Here is a 24,956-nt window from a genome sequence, read left to right on the forward strand (position 1 = left end):
ATGTTTGTTCTATTTCTTTACTTTTGAACCAATCGTGGCACCCGCGCTTTAGCTAAAGATGTTTACCAATAAATCGCGGGTGCCACAATTGTAACCAAAGTAAATAAACAGAAAAGGCGTGTGGCCCCCATTTTTAGGTCTCGCTAGAGTCAGCGCATGTGCTGCTCTTGCGAGAAATTTAGTAGGTGGTTTAAAAGTGCCACCCATGCAGGCCACCAGCTTGCTATAATGCGCACAAGCCGTGCGATGTGCACAGCACTTTTTACCATCGCGCGTGCGCACAACTCGCGTCCCCACTCACGTTTTTTTTCTTTGCTTTTCGCGGCCGCACGGCGTTACTTTTACGGCCGCGTGGCCCATGCTTGTTGTTTATTGGCTGCAATGCAGGTCTACAGTGAACTCTTTCCACGTCTCCACAGTTCACCTGGATGGCCTGCGGGGGCGATGATTTCGCTGCCCTCCAGCCCCAGCCTCCCGGCGTCCGGCCTGGTGATGCCTGCTCCCAGCCTGGAACCTGGGCCTTCGCCTTCGCCATTGCTCTTGCTACCTTTCCCGGTGTCTCCTTCACCATCCAAATCGGCCTGATCCGGGAGTTTGTCCTGCTGCTGCCCTCCTCCTAACTGGACTAGAAGGTAAGGGGCGGTGGCCTCACTTCCTGTTTACTGTCTGCTCAGCCATGGGAGCCGGGGGCCCCCAGAGTGGGCCATTACCGTACCCCTGAAGGTGGCGGGCACATTGCACTCATCAGTGCTTCTTGCTTGTTGGTGAAGTTTACTGGGCCAAGTGTTTACTTTTACCGAGACTCGGGGAGGCGGTGAGATCTTTTATCTGTGAGCAGGGAGGGCTTTTCCTGTACCCTGTGAGAGGATGAGGCTCTGGGGTAGAAAAGTTTTTCACACAGACATGCTTTTTTAATGCAGAACCAATCGCCGGGGAAGGAATAATGGCCACTGCTGAATTCTACAGGAGTTCCACTTTTTTCACCAAGGAAATTACCTGCCATTTGTTAAAGTTTTGAATTTCTGAAAGGACCTGGAGCTAGTTTTTTTAGGTCTCGGCCTGCGAGGGCTGCACATGCGCAGTTTCGCTGGTGAGATTTAATGTGTCCAAGTACGTTTCACTGTCTAGGTTAAGTCCCTCCCCTCTTTTCCATTGGCTGGCATCACCGTTTAGGGTAAGCGGTTGCCAGCAATTGGAAAAGAGGTTCCAGTGACGTACTCTTTTCTCTTTGTAGTCCGTCCCATTCGGACGGACTTCCCGACATACTGCTGGCATAAAAGGTTTCTTATCTTCTTTATGGGGCAAAACAGGTGGCCCCATAAAGAAGATAATAAACCTTATGCGCCAGCAGGAAGTCAGGCTGAGTCAGTCCAAGGGGGACAGCTCCAAAACAGAAAAGTCTGTCTGGCGAGCGCTTGTTCTTTTTTCAGCTATGATAACAGACTCAAGGTGTGTGCATAGATTTTGTGATGGCAACACTTCGAGGCAGACAAAAACCCCAGCAGCCAACAGGGAAGGTGCTCGTTTGAGAGTCAGCCGGTCTGTCAGCCAGGCGCGGATGCACACAAATTACTGTTTGAATATTATATAAAATGGCAGGCCTGCTTTCCTCAGGAGATTTATAATAAAACAGCAGCTGCGCCGAGGTGCTGCGAGGCTTGTGCACATTTCCTCTAGTTTTGGCTGCCTTCGCTCTCGTGACTTAATCTCCACACAAAGAGTTAAAAAAAATCACACACACTGAGATGCCGTTCAATTATCTGTCGTGTTAGGCACAACAGATAGATCACAAAACTGTTTGTGTTTGTTCGGTTGTTCTCCGTCCCTCGAGTCGATATTCTAGAGTAGAAGCCTTCAAGGCACGTGACTTGAATGTTTCGTCAGCTTCTGTGTGCGTGCGTGAGTCCTTGTTTAACTACATTGGCTCTTGGAATTATGCTCTGTGGCTCTGTGTGGCGCTGTGTGGTGCTATGTGGTTCTGTGAGGCACTGTGTGGCTATGTGAGGCACTGTGTGGCTCTGTGTGTGTGTGTGGCTCTGTGTGTGGCTCTGTGTGTGGCTCTGTGTGTGGCTCTGTGTGTGGCTGTCTGTGTGTGGCTCTGTGTGTGTGTGGCTCTGTGTGTGTGTGTGTGTGTGGCTCTGTGTGTGGCTCTGTGTGTGTCTGTGTGGCTCTGTGTGGCTCTGTGTGGCTCAGTGTGTGTGTGTGTGGCTCTGTGTTTGTATGTGTGGCTCTGTGTGTGTATGTGTGGCTCTGTCTGTGGGTGTGTGTGTGGCTCTCTGTGTGTGCAAATGCAATAGGTCTCACATTTGCGAGAGATTAAGCAATTGGCATTACAATGCCATTTATTTATCTGTTTTCAAAACCAACCCATAAATAAAGTTTGTCATTTACATTGCCAATAGCTCTAAATTTTGTAAATGCTTGATAAATTGGCTTTTATATGGAATTCTCTGTTTTTTATTGCAGGGTAATTCTAATATTGTCTAATCTAGTAATAATTTAGACGTAACCATTATCTAGCTCCTACAATATATTTCAGGAGATGTTTTTTAATCCTGGGTTCGTTTACATTTCGACATATAGGATTTTGATTACTTTTCTTAGTGTATTTACCGGTACTGACATAAAGATACCTGCAATGTTGGTGAAATATTTGCCAGTTGGTAATCGCTTCCTGGCAGTCTGGTGAAATTTACATTGCTAAGAAGTGAATGGTCCATGCAAGTCCAGGATGCAGGTCTTTACTGCAAACCTGGAATTGTGTTCTACAGTTTACCTAGCATTTGTTTACCATGCTGTCCTACTCATGTTAACATGCTGTTTATATTACTTGGCAGAGCTACATAGCAAACATATTACTGCACTCTGAGAGCCTTCAGCAGTGTTTACAAGTGTTTTTGCTGCAGACATTTACTTAACCACCGGAGGCTGCTGAGTGGGCTCTATTGCACTTATTGCAGCGTATTCTGGCTAGATTGGCAACTGGACTTTCTCTCAACGGGAGAGGGCTGGCTGGGCATTGCACCAGGCCACGAACGAAACAAGCATTGGCATAGCCAATAGGTCTCGCATTTGGGACCTTAGAAGTGTTTAGTTATCCAGCACAATATCCTTGGTGCAACAAAATCAAGTGTTGCATGGCTAAACACTTATAAGGTCCCAAAGGCGAGACCTATTGGCTATGCCAATGCTTGTTTTCTTCGGTTACAATGGTGGCAACCGCGCTTTAGCTTTAAACATCTTAAGCTAAAGCTTAGGTGCTGCGATTGCTGGAAAAGTAAATTCCTAGACAGAAATGTTTTCGCCTATTTCTTTACTTTTGAGGCAATCTCTGCACCTGCACTTTAGCTGACGATGTTTAAAGCTAAAGTGCGAGTGCCGCGATTGATTTGTAAGGCAGTAGCTCTTGCAATACTGAAAGATTGAGCTATTGGTGTTACATTATTATTAGCATCGCAAATAGCTCAAACTTTCAGAAATGCATGGCTTATTACATTGAAAATGCTTGTTTATCTTCACCGACTGTTGATCTATTTTTGGTTAGTTCTGAGATTGTGTTACATTTAATTGGAAAATCCTTCCAAACAGTCCTTTGGGATGCCCATGGCTCCTGCCTTCTTTTCTATGCAGTGATCTGTTTGTGCTAACTTTTCATTCTAATGAGATGTATAGTGACATTCTACCATGTTTGTAAAATATTAAATAAGACATCTGAGGGAACTGAATTGCTGAAACGTCTCAAATTAGTAACTTCCTAGTGTCCTTGGCTGGTAAAGGGTAAAGTAGTTGTTCCAGAGGTGAGTTGTGTGCATTTTGCATCAAAAGAATGGAGTTGTGCGGTGTACTATGTATCTGTTCCCTGTATAATTCAGCTGGGTTCTGCAATTGTGTATCTGTGCACGTTTAGCCGTGTTCACGTGCCTGTCTGTGTTTGTATTGTTTGTGGGTGAAGTCAGTAGTGAAGTGAATCTTCTCTCGTGCTTCCACCAGTGAATGTCGCCCAGGAAGCGAACACCTAGAAGCTGAACAAAATACAGACGGGCTTCTGGTGGGATATTTGTAAGTAAACCGTCTCCTTAAAGGAAGCCTGGCCGGTCGTTCGGTATCTACATCTCTGCCTGCGCCGCCTGGGGATCGGCTTTGTAATACCGAGCACACCACAAGCTCCCTGAGCAGGGCTGCTAGCCATCAACGTATTCTTTCATTTGAGGCAACTGGCGCCTAATAGTTAACGGACAATAGCCTTTGAGCCCGTGGAGTTGCATGAAATGCAATATTTCGAGCTCTGTGGAACAGTTTATAGTTTGAAGGCAAATGGTAACAAGTTGAGCATTGAATCAATTAAAAAAAAGTCCTAGGTTTTTGCTTTCTTAAGTCAGGGAACATAACCAATTGTTCTGTTAAAAAAATATTTTGAATTACAATAATAATGTTTGTGGTCTTGTTAGCTTGCTTTACCGAAAGAAAGGTTATGCAGAATGGCCTGTTGCAACAAAGTACAGACTGCAAATGCAAATTATTTTCAACGTGTATGGGAAGGAATTAAAGTTAAAGAAACCCACCTCCAGCGCCAGGATATACTACACTGAAAGTTGACCAAACCCTACACTGTCTCAGATGGGGGACGCCCACTCAAGATCGTCTGACCTGTAGAAATCCGCTCATCAATTTTTTACTTTAAGTATGTAGTTAAAATTGATCATCATCGTGACAGTATTTGGTTTATCGCAATTGGAATCTAAGCATTTGAGACCTACGTACACCAGACTGGATTTGACTCACTTATATAATTGGGCCTGGTAAGATTTTTTTCAACCCTTTTCCCGCCTTTTTAAAATCAAAGCCTGGATGAAGTACCTTGTCTGGCTACATAATGGGGCAAAGTCGGAGTTCATTTTTAATTGAACAAATAAAGTAGCCTATAAGAAACTCACTTCCATCGCTGATTGGACAGGAGTTTATCCCAAGATGAAAAGTGGAACATCTCAATGTTATTTTTCCAGACTGGTAAGACTCCTGTAGTGCAGGTTAGCTCCGTTTCCCCTAGTGCTTCTGTTAATGCTCCGTGAAGAAGGTGCATCCTTCACTATCAGCATGATGTAAATCACAGCATGCAATGCTCTCTTAAATTACCCTAAAGTGCTTTGTGTTGGGCACCGCCTTCCCGGGGATCACATCAGAAAGCTGCTAGCCTGTCAGTGTTTAAGCAGATGGGCCTTAAGGGAATATTTGTTCTGTGGAATTCAGTTTTGTGTTAAATGGCAGTGGACTACATAAAGTTCATTTACCTAATATTAATTAGCTATATGTGCTTCAGCCAATCGCTACGCTTGTTGCACTTTTCAGAATGGAACCTGTGTTCCTTTCCCTCGGCCCATTCCTTTTTCTGCATTTCCAATGGGGTAACGTTTTTGCAAGAATTAAGCTCTGTTCTAAAAGGCAATATTTGATATAAGTGGGCACTTAATACTGAATATAGGCATTCATTCAGACTGTTGCTTCATGGGTCACCAGAATATCAAGACAGCCATGTAAACCAGATTATGATCAAAACACAATACCTGTGACACTTAATCACAATCCCACTACGATCTGCATGAGTATCCTGGTTGCTGAAAGCAATACAAGGTCATACCAATGCCGGGGTGTGTGATGTAGAGATGAATATAACATAGCTAGCTCAAATGTATGATGCCAAGATTTCCTTGAATGTTTCATTTATGTTTTCCTGAGTAAACGGTATAGTAACGACAAATCATTAATTCTCATGGATATATTTAATTTTCTGGCTGACGGACTAGAATTGCATTTAGTTGGATTAGCAGACTGCACAGGAGTCCCGTCTGATAAATCGCAATCCATGGGATGCTGCACATGTTATGAGTAATTGTATACTGCACTAATCACCCATGAGGGTATCCAGGCGCGTAGCAGGTGGACAGTCAGCTGTCTCCTGGTGGGGTTAATCAATGAGCTGAATTTTCAGCTTTTTACAGAACTCGAGATGGAAAGGCCATTCCATGCTTTGTGAGAGAGACGGGAGAAAGTGCAGCTTCCAGCTGTATGTAGCTTTGCGGATGCGGTGTATGCTTGACAGTGAGAGTCCTGCTGAGCGGAGGTGCCTGGTAGGCTGTTGTCTACATATGCAGGGCCTATTTTGTGAAATATTCCTAAAATGTCTTGGATGATTTAATTATTGAATGCTGTTAGGAGGAACAGCTGTAACTGCATTATGTTCACTCACTCGCCTGCATCTGCAGTGGGCAGTTCTTACAGTTGTATTGATTCCTCTGTGAAAATTGAACCTGCAATGAGTTTGCTAAAATCTTTTCCCCATTTCAATAGGGTGGCTCCTTGAGTGTTGACATTACACGCGTTGAATGTTTTATAATCTGAGACAGTTTATTTTGTGTTTATTATATTTAACAGCATTTTTGGCTTTTCCCTTCCAGAGCCCATGAGGACACCGAAAACCCTGAAGATTGCAGAGATAAAGTCACGGCTGATTGCAGTGGACTGGGAATCTCTGGGTTACAATATCACGCGCTGCCATACTTTCAATGTCACCATTTGTTATCACTACTTCCGGGGTCGAGGAGAGAACAAGGCTGACTGCTTGGAGATGGACCCCAAGGCGCCTAAGCATATTGTGGATCGGCTTCCACCCTACACAAATGTCAGCCTTAAAATGATCCTGACCAATCCTGAAGGAAGGAAGGAGAGCGATGAGACCATTATTCAAACAGACGAGGATGGTATGTACATAGGTCGATCATTCTTAGCTAGTACCTTAAAACACATATATACTGCTAGATGAAACTCTTCATAATCTATCCAGTGCTGTGAATGTTTGGTTGCAGAGAGCTTGGGGAGCTATTTCTTTTGGATATCATTCTAGTGTTTGGTCTTTATTTTTCACATTCCTTGTGAAGATCCTTTTTAAAGGCACATCATTGGGAAGCTTGCTTACCTATCCATTTTATGATCCAGCTTTGTATGTGGCAGATACTCTGAGAAAAAGGTAGGAAAGCAGCAACACGCCTTGTAAATATCTATTAAACAAATGACCACCTACTAATTTGGGAAACTGGTGGTAGTTCTTTATTGAGTAAAACAAATATAGATCATAACTGAGGTATGTGTTGCGAACAATCGTTCTTATACCCAACCAGTGACCTCCAGTTGGGAACACAACATACGTATTCAAAAATAAAAACCTCAATCTTTAAAAAGTTAAATTTGTTACAAGTGAATTTGCATTGATGGGTGGAAAGCAAGACTGCAGGTCCTTGGTATTGATGCTTCAAAGGGGTGAACCCCTAGAACTGGAATATGGATACACGATGATTTAAACAATATAGATTTTGCTTCTGCTCAGTATTTTCCTCAATTTCGTTTGCACCAGGGTTTTCGTAGTGGAACAGTTTACATTAAACATTTTTATTTGAGGGCTGTAATGGTGGCCTTGTTTATTGATCTGTTGGTTTAATATTTGCTGCAAAAACTGTGTTGTGTCAAATAAACGCCATACGCAGTTATAATATGTGAAAGTGCAAGAGGGTTCTTCTGATCCACAACATAGGTAAGTTATGGTTGTCTACGCCAGCCGCTCCTGCTAGAAGGCATCCAAGCTGCTGCTTACAGGAGTTTGAGCTCCATACTAGGTTGAACTCAGCTAAACAAGCGATGATGAGGGACAAGTATGAAAATGTCAGATATTAAAGGGGCAGGGAATGCGCAAGAGATGGGATGACATCTGGTTCATAACTTTTAGTAGAGTAACTGCCTCAGCTTCGGCCATCCCATAGGTGGATTGCTACTTCTCAGTGATACGCAAACAAAGCCCCCACATAAGCAATAGAGTGGAAGTGCTTTGTAGGTAATTTTTCAATGCCGTGATTTGTCCTGTACAGGTTACCGTATTAAGGTTTTCTCCTCTCACTTTGGACTTCTGTTTGCAAGCAGCACTTTAAACCTCACAGTTGGTGTGTTTGTGAGACCGAGGAGCTTCAGGGTTGAAGGTGGTGGCGTGGAGCAAGTGGGTAGAGTCGAAGTCCATTTAGAAATTGCTCTTGGTGCACTGTCATGGCCACGGGGCTTAGTTTAGGAGATGGGCAGATATATAGATACTACATTCTACCAGATTACATGGTACGTTAGCATTCGTTTATTACTACAAATTGTTGAAACGACCGCTCCTTGGATAGAAGAGAATTTGTGAAGGAGCTGCTAGACTTGAAAGACCACCTGATAACCAGTTTCCACCCCTCCCTACTTAAGCACCGGCCACCGCTTCTCTTTGCATCAGCAGCAGCGCCGAGACAATGCTACGTTTGCCGTCATTGCTGTCTGACTAAATTGTTGACTGCACAACTGCAAATGGAGCATGTTCATCAAAATGCTGTGATTTTCGATAAGAGGGAAGAGGCAAGCAGGCCAATAAAAGCAGAATAGTGCCGAAGGCTAATGCCACACAAAGAACAGAGGCAGCACTGCCATTTCGCATTGCCCTGTATTTACTGCGCACTGTGACCGTGCAGTGATATACACCCGCAGCGCGGGCTTTGGTGAACATCTCACAAGTCTCTGGCTGACAAGTTCCGAGGAAGTCCAGTAATTGTGTATCATCTGTTTACTTATGGGCTGCTTTGCCTGTCTGAATGTACTATCACTGTACTAAATTGTATTGCCTGTCTCGGAGGTCAACTCATGATTCTTCGTCTCCACGAATCTCGTGCTTTCTAAGCCCTGTTGTACTGTTACTCAAGTCCTTTCTTCGTGTCTTAATTAATTTACCCCTTTGAAGAATTGCAATATCATTTCATAACACATCACTAGAACCGGTATAAATTAGACTCGAGTGATATTTTACGAAGCAAAATAAAAATCCAATTAAACGTAAGCAAAAAGTGAGTTGATCGATGGAATGAATTATGGTTTGGTTTGGTGGCTGCCTAAGGCTTTGTTAATTGCATTACTGGTCCGTTTTTTATGTTTGATAATTACTCAGAATATTGTTCATGAAAACGACCACATTGACGTAATGCCTACTAGGAGCGAAAAGAAAAGGCTGTATCGTCTGTTAAATGAGCCATTGCCTAGTGCGAATTCTGCCGAATGTGTGGCTGAGCAACGCAACGAAGTCTGGGTAATTACAACCATGAGTGTGATTGAACTTGTAATGCTGTCATCAGTGGTGTATTTATGTCTTGTTCGTGTTTTTCCAGTTTCCTGTGTGCCGTAATCAATGTTACGTCAGGGAATTGTACTGTTTGATTGATGTAGTCGGAGTTCAGGTGGTACGGTAGAGGTTATAGGTACTATCTGAGTTGGTTTGCATGTTAATCGCCCAACATGTAGTATCTGATTAAGAAAGCCGAAGCGGTATGGGCCCAATGGTGAGAAGGAAGGTTCCTATGGATCATAAGATGGTACCATTGGCAGTACGTAATTTATGAGCTCATCAGTGCCAGGGCCCCTGCTTGCACCACGCATTGCTGCTGTCGAGTCTGCCAATTATAGTAACAGCACAACTACTAACCTCCCACTGGCACAAGTGTGTCTGTTCCAGGCCCCCAAGAATGCCTTTGGTGGCGGGTGTTAGTCATTTTTAATGTATATTGACAGTGGCGTCACTAGGGTTGGTGTCACCCGGTGCGGGTAACTCATGGTGTCACCCCCTCACGACTTACCGCATGGACCTCCTCCGCTCCGTGTCCGCCAGTGGACACAGATGGCAAATATATATATGTTCATACAGTTTCTCTTTACTGCGGCATATGATGAAATCATAGAACCATATTTTCATCTTGTGATTGACTGTCTCTTTCACTTTAAAATCTGGTTCCTCTCTTCTCTTTCTGGGCACTTGAAAGGCGCAGCATGAATGCTCTATTTTCAAACTGGTAACCCCATAACGCCGATTTTACCTCCAACAGACCAGAAACCCAAAAGAGAAATGGCACAGCCAGTGTACCCAGAGAGGTACAAAAGGGGGTGATTATGGACGGAGCATCTGAACCAATCAAACACTCAAACCCAGTCAACAGATCTGGGTTTAATCCATCACCGTTCTTTAGCCCACTCTGCCACCCCAGTTCAGACATTGCCATATGCAAATCAGTCTGACCCTGTGCCTCATGGGAACAGTCCAGCCCGAACTGCCAAGCCATGCCTTCCCTGGACCGGAAACAAGCTACCGAGGACCAGTTTCTGGCATTCCAGCCGTCTTCAGCCCGACTTGCTTGAATCCAGTGGCAAAGTGAGCAAGGGACTCACGTCTGAGCATAACCTGCCAAAGTGTATTTTTGGTAAACTGTAATGCACTTAACAGAGAAATGCCAAGGTACAGCAACTACGCTATCCTTTAAACAAACCATTGTATCACTCAACAAGAAGGCATTTGGTTGGAGGGGACAGATGAGGACACAAGAACTCTAGGTGTCAGTTGGGAATTTTACGAAGGCCCCTGCTGCTTGCTGAAAAACATTTCTTGCGTCTTTTTGGAAGCTGCATGGTCGCTGCCATGTTATGCTAATGCAATACAATTCAGTGTTTTTGCTTAGAATTGTCAATTTTTAATTGTTATTCTTCTCGAAAGATTTCATCATCTTTCATTCATGCATATCTTTTTGATATATGTCCTTTTCCACTTCTTTTTTTGCTTTGTTTTTATCCTTCTCAAAGAATGAGGAGTCAAATAATCGAACCGGTTTTCTTTTATCATTAATTTTAGATGGTTCTGGTTTACTGTAAAACGTTGTTCAGCAACGTTTCTCTTTCTTATACATCATATCTTATGTAGAATGCATGTCATGATATTTTCTAAATCCAAAATAAAAGATGAAACGAACCTGTACTGCAGCTGCTTTCATGTATACACCTGGGTCCAGTAAGTAATGGACATTCAGATGACTTGTTGCAGCAGTATAAAATGTAGGAGGTAGCAAACAGTGTGTTACAACAAGAGAAAAGTGACGTGTGCATGTTACAAAGGAGTACCAAACGCAGGTAAAAGGATAATACTGCAATGGACATTGGACACGTCACTCAAACACAACAGAACAAACGTTACGTTCGTAAGCAATGGTGGCACTTGTGCAATGATGTGCAAGTATCAAAGCAATTAATCAAACAAAATGCCATTACCGCGCAGTTCAGGCCTATCGTGCTGACTGCCCAAGGAAGGAACTTAAAGCTGCCTGGTGCACCCGCCCGAAGAGGGCCCATAGCTGCCAATGTTTCAGATTGCTATGTGTGACATTTTCATAATTTCAATGTAATTATGAGTGACATTTCAACGACTAGGAGTGACACTTTCTTGCGATGAAAAAAATCAAGCAATGTAGATCAGGGAAACAAAAATATCAGAAACAAGGCCCATTTGAGTAACGACAAAAACTCTAAAAGACCTTAAAACTGATGCAAACGAATGTGGTGATATTACAAAAATGTCACATATATCAATCTAAAAAAGCTTGGCAGCTATGTCACTACTGACCGTGTTTCAATAAGTAGCAGGATAAAATACAGCTCACAGTAAAGATCAGACATGAAAATAAAAGTGGGGCAAGCAGCTTATTAATGCAAGAACCAACAATGAATCGGCGCGGGTACACAGAGGAGAAAGGGCAGACGTGGCCTGCACAAAACAGTACATCCAGCAGCCGAAGTCCATGCTCTGTTGACTCAAGAAAAAGTCAACAATAAGCATGCTTGCATAACAGTACGTGATTGCTTCTTCTGGACTATTTCATGTCATTATTAAATTGCATCCATTCCAGATTTTAGTGCGTGTGTTTGCTGTGATAAGTTGTGGGATCTTGATGTCGGTATTAGAACAAGAGAGAGCGGCGCCAATCATTTTGACAGACTACGGAGTATAAAATCGACTTAATAAACAAAAGAGGCAGCGTGTGGGTGGTAGAGAAGGCGTTTCCCATACAGAGTTTTGCACTGCTGCTGTCCGTGCTGCTTCGGTTGTGTGGGAGCGGACGGGTGACCCAGAGTTAGGTAGCTTTACTCGTCATAACAACTTTGCACTGCAATTTCAAAGTGCAGTGGGATTGCAAAAGGAAAGCGGGCTGGGGTGAACGGGGATTTATAGTTTAAAAGAGGGCGCCGCGTGCAGGATGCAAGTAGGGCTATTTACAGAAAGCATTCCCGGGGGAACAGTTTGCAAGTGAGAGTGTGCTTGCATACAGTATTGGAAAACTCATACTTACATTCGACAAATAAAATGAACATATTTTGGAGGAATATGTTTTATTTTTATACGTTTTATTGCGAGAGAAGCCCAGAAAAAGGATATCTAAACAAAAACCAGCAATAGGTAGATTAAGGAAGATATGGGTGGTGCGGACAGGCGATAGAATACATGGTGCACTTATAGCGCATTGTGTGTTTCACTTTCGGTTTGGTGCCATTTCGCCGAGCATTTCCCTCTCCTTCGACCAGGATTTCAAATCCTCTACCTTCCCATAGTTCGTTGTTCTCTGCTATAGCGGTGCACCAATTTCTAAAAATACTTTCTTTCCGGGCCGTGTTTTCGTTTGGCTTGTGCCAGCAGCCAGTTACAGTAAAAAAAAAAAGCATGTACTGTGCACTGAATCTGATTGATTCCGTTCATTTCTGTGCCACTGCACTGCCACATTTTTTACTTACTTCCCTGTCCATGCAGTATCATATAAATAAATGTAAATATATGATTTCTCTCTCACCGTCCCTGGCGTCCCAAATTTGAAGGGGAGAGAGACCACGACGGCGCTCGCGAATCGCGACGCAATATCACAGAGAAGATGGTCGTCTCTGAGATGTGATGAAATCTTTCACGGTCACCACCGCGCACACACTCAGGCATCCACTCCCTGGAGGGCGCGTGACCGCGCGCCGTGACGCGTCAGAGCAGCAGGTGCGCTGCGCACAGCACGCGGGGGCGTCCCGGGGCCGTCATTGGTAGTAGCGCTAAGATTGACGGCCCTGGGACCAAACTGCTGGGTACGTACGCCGCGCCTCGCGCATCCGCATCGCACCACCACCAGTGACCAGATCATCACATTCCATATACATCTGGTGTGGTGCGTGCGTGGCGCGGTCGCGGTGGCGGCATGCGCTTCAAGTTTCAGTGCACTAAGCAACACACTAGTGCCACTTGGCCAGGCAGGCAGACAGCTAAGTAAAGCAGCCAGTAACTATATTGGTGTCACCCCCAGATGGGGTGACACCCGGTGCGGTCCGCACCCCCGCACCCTCCTAGTGACGCCACTGTATATTGAGTTAATAAATAACTGTTGTTCTCGTCTCTAAATTAGACAAAAACGCCACTATGTGGTGGACTGTCCTAAGTGCCTGTGTTGAACAATTAAGTGCCAGTGTCGAGCACCAGAAGCCACCAGCTCAAATTAAGCACTGATATTGGGGATCTTAAATGAGTCAGGGGGTCCACACTACAAAAAACTACTTGTAGGTCTGGGTTAAATATTAGCCAAGAGAGACATCGTAAAGTGCTAGCGTTCATCTACTACACCCCCGGAGAAGGAATGGTTGAGAGGGATGGTCTACTGCGTAGTGCTTAGTTTTTGCCGGTGGTTTCTGGTGCTCAGCACCGTCTCTTAATCATTAACACCGGCACGTTTCATGAGCACCAATTAAGGACACATTCACTTATGGTAGGCGCAGAGAGATTGAGTGATTTGCCCAGAATCACAAGATGTTGAGCCGACGGCGAGACTTGAACATGGTTCCCCAGCTCCGAAGTCAGCAGCTCTGGTCATTACGCCACACCCTCTCCCAACTTTTGTTTCGGTCTAAGTTAGGCGGCACTAACAGGCAAAATAGGCTGGTGCAAGCTGCATCCTGACGAGACTCCCAACACATTTTTTTTTTTTTTTAAAAATTAACCACTACTACTTGTGAGAAGTTGGCCTGGTATACGATGTTCATTATTCTAGTGAGCACCTTGCACCAGTCCAAACAACCCTTATGGTGATGGTTGTAAAGTCAACCTTATAGACCAGCTATCCTATGGGTAGCATGGACAAAGCAGTCTTAGGCTAAACTCAAGAGGGCATGTGAAGCCAGCTGTTTTACCATATGAAATCCCTTTAATACCAAATAAAAGGACACCACACAGGATATATATTCAAAATATATATGTATTGATTTCTAAACAAACCCCTGAACTCTTTATGAGCACAGAAGCAGAAGGGCAAAACAAGTAACTTAATAGAATAGACAAAAGTTGCACAATTATGGATAGGGCGGGGTGGCCCGTCAAACCATATATCAAAAAAGTGGTATAAGTACCACGATACGAACAATGGTAAGGCCTAGGGCCTTGGGAATCGCTGGGGCTACACTGGACTAACAATGGTTAGGGAGCAGGAGGCCCACGGGATGCGTGTGCAGTGTCTAAAAGCACACGAGTGTACACATTGAAGTCAATGGGTGCGTAAAAGTTATAAAGTTAAAGATTTAGGAACCTTCCGACTGGAATAGAACTTAACCACTTGAAACTAGGACACTAGGGATATAAACCTCTACAGGAGCACCGTAGTACTCGCGTTACCTAACCCACAGGAAGCGGGTGCATAGGTCCAAAAGTGTCTGGTTTCGTCGTGGAGATCTATGGAGCCTTGGAGAAAAGATGCTGCAGGCGGCCAGAAGAGAAGAGTCCAGGTGGATCCAAGGGTGGATCGAAGATGTAGAAGACCTGAAAGCAGAGGGGACAGAGTCTGGGTCACTAGCCAGTGACCAGGGTGAAACCAGGACGGAACCAGGCGATGTCGGGATGCGATTGGGTGCTGATGGGAAGCTTGTCTCTGCAGCCACGTGGACAAGGAGTCATCGACGACGACCAGGATGGAGGCACAAGCTGTCCCACGAAGGCTCTCGCTGTCGGCGGTGTCGGCTTCAAGATTGGAGGCAACAAGCCTTGGCAAAGGCAACCCACGCAGGAATCGATGTAGGCTTCTTACTCAGACCAGCAAGGTCTGAGGGGCTGCTTCTTTTCAGGGAAGCAAGGGCCAGTCTGGAGCAACCAGACCAGCGGTGTAGTTTCACGGGATCGCCGCCAAGATGGCCACTAGCCAACGGGCAAGTGACCGGGCAGACGCGTCGAGCAGGAAAATGCAAAAAGGCCCCACGCAGAACTCATGGAGTGTTCAGGGCTGATCTTCGGTGCAGATGCTGCTCGGGGCTGGGGCTTCTCAATCTCCAATGCACAGCTTCAAGGGGGCCTCGGGGGCTGCACAGTTAGCAGGTTGCAGACTTTTCAAGATGGCCGGTCCCACATCTCTCGTCGCCTCCACGGGTCTCAGCTTTGCAGGGACTGTGGATCGGGCTGTTGGATGTCTGGGAATCCAGTTCTTGTCAGGCTCTGGGCTCAGGCTCCGGCGGCAAAGCAAGTTGTCGATCGCTGGATGGTGCCTGCTTGTGCAGGGTGGTCACTCCTTGACCACAAGGGAGATTCTACAGTAGTCTTCTTTCAAAGTAGAGTGATGAAGGTCCAGAGTTTAGTTTCAGTCAGGATAATCTAAAGTCCTAGTGACTCAGCTCCTACCTATATACTGATCTTAGGGGCTGGATTACCTGCTAGGTCCCTCCTATGGGTGGGACCAGGGAAGGGGGCAGTTACACCCCTTTCCCTTTGTCCAGTTTCGCGCCAGAGCTGGGGCAGGGAAGCCCCAGCACCGGTTTGAACTGGACTATGCATGGGACACCTTGTGTGACCCAGGCAGTGTCTAAATCCTTTCAGCCCTCCCTGTCCCAATACACAAAGTCCTGTCTGGGGTGGTGCTAGCACCTCCCAAGCAGGAAACCTATTGTCCAAGCCTCCCTCGCTGGAAGGACTCCCAGCAGCAGGAGGTCAGCAGCATCCATTTTGTGATGCTGAGGCTCTGGTTAACTTTAACCGGGAATTGTTAGAACAACATGTCTTCTCCCTCTAGAAGGGTGGAATGCTACCCCCGTCGCCAGGACTGGCGAGGGGGTAGTATTCCAATTCGTATGACCCCTAACTCGACATGTTTCGATAAAGCCAAACCATAGTTAGCATCTAACCGCGAGAATTATAATGCACTTAAGAGCATATGGTATGGCAATATCCCAGAACAGCTAAAGGACATGGTTCCGAAAGCTGCAGACAGGCTCAGCTCTTGCTAGAGCACCATCTCACATAAAACCAAGCACTCTGCCTCCAGGATTGTTAAGGCCTGCCGTATGAGTGACTTATAGGTTTATATGTGTCCAGACAGAAGGTTAGATATAGGTATACTATATCTAAGCAAGGGGTGATTACACCACCTTGCCCCAGCTGAGTGATCAGCCAGTTGTGTCGATTTGAATGGCCAGCCAGGGGTGGCAAAAGATATGCTGCAGCCCCTGGTAGGCCTTGGATGCACCTATGCCCTGGGTACCTATGGCACACTGTACAGGGGCTCATAAGGTGACCCAGTATCCAATTGGTAATGTACCTAAAGTACATGGTAGTGAATTTAGAGAGAGAACAGCTGGGCTGTGGGTCTGATTAGCAGGCCCACAGCCACATTAAGTCGAAAACCAGTAAAGCAAAAAGTGGGGTGACCATAGGAAAGCAGACCCTACTCTCCTACACTACTGGGCTATAACAGGAATTGGTTTAGAGCTCAAGAGTGGCCCAAAAGACCTGGAATATCTGCGTCTGCGGATATGACAAAGCCCCCTAATGCCCCGAGTGTGCACTGAAGTTGCCGTGTGTTTGTTGATCTTTTAAGCAGTTCCACCTCCGCTTTTTGGTTGCACCCGCCGTGAGTTCGGCTGGCCCTGGGTGGAATGGTGTTTTTTTCTATTAATTTGGGCTGCCAGAAACGCCGCTAACAGATACTGTCGACCGAGTGAGGTTGTTGCTTAGACAAAGCAGGAGTGTCTCTCTAATGCGTGGGGCACTCGCAGGTGTGGAGCGGCAGGCGAGGGGACACAGGGTCACAGCAGATGCAGCTGTCATTTAATCTCAACGATGGGTGCGCCATGAACATTGCGATTGGCAAGAAACAACGGAAATGAAGACGCCCCATCGCGGGCCGTTCATTGGCCAAGGATACACCTATTAAATGGCAGGACTGTTCAAAAGACTTTGGCTAATCATAGACGGCTTTTCCGCGCTGATGAAGGCAGAAGCCAGAAACGCGTCTGCGGATATGACCAAGCCCCCTAATGCACAGAGTGTGCACCGAAGTTGCTGTGTGTTTGTTGATCTTTTAAGCGGTTCCACCTCCGCTTTTCGGTTGCTCCCGCCGTGAGTTCGGCTGGCCCTGGGTGGAATGGTGTTTTTTCTATTAATTTGGGCTGCCAGAAACGCTGCTAACAGATACTGTCGACCGAGTGAGGTCGTTGCTTAGACAAAGCAGGAGTGTCTCTCTAATGCGTGAGGCACTCGCAGGTGTGGAGCGGCAGGCGAGGGGACACAGGGTCACAGCAGATGCAGCTGTCATTTAATCTCAACGATGGGTGCGCCATGAACATTGCGATTGGCAAGAAACAACGGAAATGAAGACGCCCCATCGCGGGCCGTTCATTAGCCAAGAATACACCTATTAAATGGCAGGACTGTTCAAAAGACTGTTGCTAATCATAGACGGCTTTTCCGCACTGATGAAGGCAGAAGCCAGAAACGCGTCTGCGGATATGACAAAGCCCCCTAATGCCCCGAGTGTGCACCGAAGTTGCCGTGTGTTTGTTGATATATATATATATATATATATATTAAAATAAAAAAACTGAAGCAATAGAATGCTGTTGGAGACTCTGTCAATAATCTGCTAACGGTGTTGGGTGAGTGTTAAACATTGTCTAATGCGTTCTGTCATAGATTTGTTTGTGGACATGTCAAGAAGGTAGGTGCTTGTGTCAAAACTTACTTGGGTAAAGAGACCCCCACTGTTTCAAATCATTTGTGATTGAATCTTTCACTGAAACTGCCAGAACCGCCCAGATTTTGCTGTTTGGAGATTTGCAAAAAAATCGCTGTAGTACTTTTGTAGAAAGTCGACACTTTTACTTTTTAGGTCTCGCGACCTATCGATGTGCGCAAGCGCATCGAGCGGAGCGAGAATTCAAGTGGCGAAAACATCGTCAAACCAAAGGGCTTTCAGCCCCGCGGTTTTCATGAAGTTCACGTGAACAAGCACGCGCATTCAGGGCCAGCCCAGCACATCAAAGGGCTTCTCCTCCCCTAATTATTCATGGCCGGCCGTACTCTCAGTTTCCCAAGCCCGCCCCCATCCTCCACGCATCTCCTTTCACCATGCCTGCACTCTATACAGCCCAGCACATCAAAGGGCTTCTCCTCCCCTAGGGCTTCTCCTCCCCTAAATATTCATGGCCGGCCGCAGGCCGGCCGTACTCTCAGTTTCCCTTGCCTTGCATGCAGTGAGAGGAAACAACCCCCCAAGACCCACAGCTGGCCCATGTCTAGTTCACGCTCTGTAAAACTACTTATAAATGAATAAACCCAACTACCAATGCAGTCAAAAGATACTTAGTCGTGGTACCCACCAACCTATATCTGCGACCCACCATCGCCAAACGAAACAATGTGTGCCCTCAAGCTAAAACACATACAAGGCCACCATACAAAGAACACACAGATTGCTTGCACACATTTCTCGTTAAAGTTTATATAATGGGATTTGATCACCAGGGACATGTAGACCAAGGAGCGGAAAAAGGACAGGTAACCGGACACCCGCGCACATGGAGACCGGACTGTCAGTGACACGCGACAGAACTGCAATACTCTAAAGTGAACAATTAGATGAAGATTTTCTATTGTACATTCTCCTAATTATCGTGTAAATAATTTATGTAATAACAAGTAAAATGACCCCTGATGGAAGCCTTAATTATTTAAAAATGATCAAGTAGTTATAAGATGGCACTTGGTCGGCATTTGTCTGTTGTAAATGGAAGGACACGTATGACTCGGCTTCTCACTTGTGTGGCAGGGCGTAGCTGCATGCGATGCGCTGGTAATCTGTTGTGAAGGCGAAGGCCTGCAGAATACTACATAAAGTCGTTTTGTTTGTCTAGCATTTTAAATCTGTTTGCTATTACACCTTTATCATATCAAGCAAACTCGCATTGCATCAGGATTTTTTTTTTAAAGTAAGCATGGATTGCAAATAATAAAATAAAGGCCACTTTGTAGGTATTCACGCTAATTTAATAAATTGACTTTAAAACCGGAGATTTAAGTTGTTTACAATTTTTTTAACCCATCCATGCCAACACGAGGAAGAATCTTCCTCTTTCTGCGTTCCTCAAAAGGTCCGAATCACAGCCTTAAACGTGACTTTTAGTCTGCTCTCCCAATGAATTTCCACTGTTTAACTTCGTCACGGGGGGGGGGGGGTGTTTAATATCGCCACATCAAAGGCATCAATCACCCTCCCACAGGCTTCCCCAGCGCTGCCCCGCCCCCTGCTTCACGGCCAGGCCATCTGTTCCCAGCAGCAGCATTTCTCCTGCGCCAGGCCACATCAAAGGCTCTGTGCCACTTTCAACCACAAAGCACCACTTTCAGACACGCAACGCCACTCACACCCACGCAAGCCCACTATCACCCACGCAACACCACACTCACCCACGCAACGCCACTCACCCAAGCAACACCACTCACACACGCAACGCAAAACGCAACTCATCCACGCAACGCAACTCATCCACTCAACCCCACTCATCCACTCAACCCCACTCATCCACTCAACCCCACTCATCCACGCAACGCCACTCATCCACGCAACGCCACTCATCCACGCAACGCCACTCATCCACGCAACGCCACTCATCCACGCAACCCCATTCATCCACGCAACCCCATTCATCCACGCAACCCCACTCATCCACGCAACCCCACTCATCCACGCAACCCCACTCATCCACGCAACCCCACTCATCCACGCAACCCCACTCATCCACGCAACGCCACTCATCCACGCAACGCCACTCACCCACGCAACACCACTCACCCACGCAACACCACTCACACATGCAGCGCCACTCACCCACGCAACGCCACTCATCCACGCAACGCCACTCACCCACGCAACGCCACTCACACACGCAACGCAACTCACCCACGCAACCCCACTCATCCACGCAACGCCACTCTCACATGCAACGCCACTCACACATGCAACGCCACTCACACATGCAACGCCACTCACACATGCAACGCCACTCACACATGCAACGCCACTCACCCACGCAACGCCACTCACCCACGCAACGCCACTCACCCACGCAACGCCACTCACCCACGCAACACCACTCACACACGCAACGTCACTCATCCACGCAACGCCACTCATCCACGCAACGCCACTCATCCACACAACGCCACTTACCCACGCAACACCACTCACACATGCAATGCCACTCACCCACGCAACGCCACTCACTCACTCACTCACGCAAAGCCACTCACACCCACGCAGTGCCACTTTCACCCACACAGCACCACTCACACCCGCGCAGTGCCACTTTCACCCACACTGTGCAGTGCACAATAGGTCTCGCAGTAGGAAAGTTGGAGCTATTGCTTTTGTAAATGACAAAGCCCTTTATGTTTTTAAAATGAAAAAAAAAATAAAAGGCATTGTTATTTGCAATTGTAATAGCTCCAACTTTCCTACTGCGAGACCTATTGGCAACGCCAGTGCTTGTTTTTTTTGCGAATGTATCTCTGAAATAAAAAAAGGCTCCTCCTTTTCTTGCCCGAGCCTATGGCTCCGTGGACAAATACAGAGATGGGTGGCAGCAGGCAGGAGAGGTGTTCACTTTCCCACCTGCCTGCTGCATTCGATACCTTCAATAGGACCCTGGAAGAGTCGTGTGGAACTGCAGCATGCTCTCCCACCTCTCTCATTTGCAACCTTCAGCCCATTCTGCTGGCCCTGCATGGAGGAACGAAGACTGTTTGAGGACTGAACTGGCTCAGAGTTTTAGATGGGTTTTGTGCAAGTCTCATTTTGCAGTTTCTCCTGGGCATACAGCGCCCCAACCCTTCCAGGCTTGTAGAACACCAAGAGGAATGCTGCATGGTTGTATTAGGGAACCACATAAGAATCTATTACCACGCATGGCTTTACAACACGGCCATTACAACGACCACGGCACCACCATGCAAGTCTTTACTGCGCATATGCTTTGACCAGGCATGCTTTAAAAACATTTTGTTGTAAATGCATGCATGGTAGAGGCATATGCATAATAAAAAGGTAAAAGGTAAGTTTTACCCCAATATATGTATATGTGTGTGTATATATGTATATATGTATGTATAAATAATATATATATATATATATATATATATATATATATATATATATATATATATATATATATATATATATATATGGCATACAACGTCTTCAAAGGTCCATAAGACGAGACGTACCCGCAACTGGTGCAAATATTAATTTATTTAAAGCCCATACACCAAATCCGCCATAACACGTTTAAGCCCGCGAAGGGCCTTGATCACATGACATCGCTGAGAAGACGGAGTGACCTTTTAAAGTGCTAGCGTGCTGACAATGTTACATGAACACAGAAGACAGACTAATGTCTCCTTGTTTGCGGTAAAAACAACATATGGGTAAATGCAATGAATATACCACAAGAATAAATATAAAATACAATAAATAGCAGAGCAAAATGTATATATCCAAAAGTACAATGAATAAAAACATGTAAAAAGATCTTAAATAAGTTCAGAAATTAAAATGAACTTTAGTCATCTTCCTATATACATATTCATTCAAATTGATACTGCTAAAAATTCCAATACAAAAAGCTCGCCAAGGATAAATCTAAAAAGCAGGCACACGTTTGATAAATGCAAAGAACCCTATTAAGTTCATTCTCCACCAACATGCCTGTTATGTCCCATCAGTCCATTCATTTAGTTGCATTTGCCTAAGTAATACAGCCCAAGTGGGCTATAATCAATGTGCAAATAGCAATCATGTGCAATTAAATGTGTAAAACTCCACAAATAAATACATATCAACACGCTATGCTAAATCAAAGTGTAAAATAATTACAAAAAGTGCAAAAAATTACAATACCTAAATATATGAAAAAGTTAAAAAAAAAAACAGAATATTGGTTGGAAGAGCAGATAATAGCAAAGATGTTCGAGTCAACAAGAATGCCTACAAACAGGTACAAAAATCTTCACTGGAGAAGTGTGGCTCACTGGTTAGAAGCGGCAGACCCTGAAGCAGAGGTCAGGCCCGGGACCAGGGTTCAATTCCCGACGCGACAGGGTCTTGGGCTCAATGTCCGCGGACTCGATAATTCTCGCCTCAGTGCCTACTCTAATCATGGGTTCCACTCTGCAACTCTCGGCAATAGCTTGCTTAATCTCCACAACAGCCCCAACAGCGCTGGGATGCCTGGCTTCACCTTGGGGTGCCCAGGAGGGGGCATCTCACAGGGAAAGCCAGGAAGGGTTCCACAGCGGTATACAGCGCCAGGATGCCCCAAGATGGGGCGGCAGTGCGCTTTACAAGTATACACACATTTACATTTACATTTACTTGAATTCATACCGTTGGGAATTTTGCAATCGAACAAAATTATGTTTCTTGTTTCTAATTTGCGTAGGAGTGACTCACGGTCACCGCCTCTCCTGAGTGGAGGAACAGTATCGATTACAAAATACTTCAATCCTGCGGGGTTCTGATTTGAAGTTTCCTCAAAATGTCTCGCAACTGGGTACGCCGTGTCGCCGTTGGTAATGGCTCTGACGTGCTGGAGTATCCTTTTATGTACCGGCAGCTTCGTGCTGCCCACGTAACATAGGCCACACGGACACTCCAGCACATACACCCCGTACTCCGTTTTGCATGTCAATTTTGATTGGATGCAAACAGGTTGCTCACTAAAGGGTATCATGTACTCACTTTTGTTTATTCCATTCTTGCACGCCTTGCAAACTGCGCACTTAAGAAACCCTTTACTGCCAGATAGCCAATTTCCTGCTACTCTGACTTCAGGGCTACTGGAAACCAAACTGTCATGCATAGACCTAGCCTTTCTATAGGTAATACTAGGAGGGTTAATAATTGCTTTCCCAGAACCGGGTCACTTGAAATAAGAGACCAGTTCTTTCTCACAATTCTACGAATTGCCAGATGCTGGTTACTGTACGTTAGGATCAGTCTGATCTCATCCTGTGATGTAGAAGATACATACTCAAGTGGTCTTACAGGTCGTAGTCTTCCCATAGTATTGGCTCTACACAAGGCTTTGTCCAATACTTCAGACGGATACCCCCTCCTCAGAAATCTTGCCCTGCCCTCATTCTGTGCTAGTCTGCAGTCTAGATCTGAGCTGCATATCCTTCTAATACGCAGCATCTCACCATATGGGATGCTGCGTATTAGATGGGCTGGGCGGTGGCTAGACGAATGAAGTACGGCATTGCCGGCTGTCGGTTTTCTAAAAAGTCTGGTTTCCAGTTTGCTGTTGTTAATATAGATTTCCACATCCAAGAAACATATTGATTTCTCACTGATTTGACTATTGAACCAAAAATTCAAAGTGTTATTGTTCAAGTCTTCAATGAAACCGCATCACCCTCAGATCTTTCCAAATTATTTGGAGGTCGTCAATATAACGGAGCCACTTGATGACCATGGTGGAAATTATCGTCAGGAAGGATGGCGTGAGGACCCGCTCCTCCCAGTAACCCATGTGGAGACAGGCATAACTGGGAGAAAAACAGGCCCCCATCGCCACCCCCTTACCTGATGGAAAACCTGATTGGAAAAAAGGAAAAAGTTGTTATGGAGACACAGGTCAATCATGGCCAACAGCATTCTACTATGCTCGTGGAGGCAAGCCTGTCTGCAGTTGAGATAGTACTTACAGCTTTGAGTCCGTCCCTATGATGAATAGAAGTATGAAGGGAGGAAACATCAAGTGAAATCAGTAAGAAATCCGGTTGCCATTGGATATCCCTTAATTTACTCAGCAAGTCTCCAGTGTCTAAGACAAAAGATGGTAACTTATTGACATACTCCTGGAGAAAAAAAATCCAAGTACTTGCTCACATTCTCCGGGATACTTTTGCACTCTGATATTATCGGGCGTCCTGGAGGCTTGATATTGTCTTTGTGTATTTGGGGGATAAAGTATGCAACAGGCATCACTGGATTTGCAACCATGAGAAATTTGTACTCGTCCATTGTTAGTAGTCCTAAGCTCCTCCATGCCATGAGCTTACTGTACACCATATTCCAAGCCAGTTTCACCTCTCTCAATAACCCTGCTTGCCCCCAGGATTTAGCCCACCTAGGGACTTCCTAGAAAAAAAGCACATAAGAGCGCACTTTTTTTCTTTTCAATTTTGCCTCGGATCCGCTGGTCCACCTGCCAATTTGCATCAAAATTGAATTTAAAAAATGCATTTAATTCCCAGCAGGGTTGAAGTGTTGGCATCCAATGAAATTGCAGCATGAGGACTGTGGATCCACAAGTCCACTGAAAGGATTTGCGTCCCCAGATATCTATATTTTTTTAAACTTAAATATCTCTAAAACGACTGAATGGATCCTCACCAAATCGCAAAAAGCACGCTTTATGGACCCACGTCTAGCTTTCTGCCAAATTTGGTGTAGTTCCATTCTGCGGTTCAGGCTGTAGTCGTGTTCAAGATCCCTATGGAAAAATACACTGGAAAATGCAAAATACATAGGAAAATGCATTTTGGGACCCCCTTTTTTCTTGGCCCCCTCTTGACGGATCAGCCTGAAACTTTCAACTCTGCAAATGAGCTGACAGTAGCAAAAGGTTTGAAAAATTTGTGAAGATTCATCAAACGGCGGCAAAGTTATAGGCAGACAAAACGCTTTTCCAATGGAAACAAGTTCCTAACTATAATTACCTACTGGCAACCGCTAATAGGTAAT

At 45.4% G+C, this 24,956-nt stretch overlaps 1 protein-coding gene across 7 annotated transcripts in view; it reads left to right on the forward strand.

Moving 5' to 3' along the window:
* PTPRK (protein tyrosine phosphatase receptor type K) overlaps positions 1-24,956 on the forward strand; it is a 1,685,403-nt gene that overhangs the window by 1,144,613 nt on the left and 515,834 nt on the right. For all 7 annotated transcript variants that reach the window (XM_086927009.1, XM_086927007.1, XM_086927008.1 and 4 more), the window contains exon 8: positions 6,453-6,755. In XM_086927009.1, coding sequence (XP_086783135.1) covers positions 6,453-6,755 — 303 coding nt within the window. The remainder of the gene's footprint in view (positions 1-6,452; positions 6,756-24,956) is intronic.

This window comes from Lissotriton vulgaris, chromosome 6 (assembly GCF_964263255.1).
Source record: "Lissotriton vulgaris chromosome 6, aLisVul1.2, whole genome shotgun sequence".
Lineage (NCBI taxonomy): Eukaryota > Metazoa > Chordata > Amphibia > Caudata > Salamandridae > Lissotriton > Lissotriton vulgaris.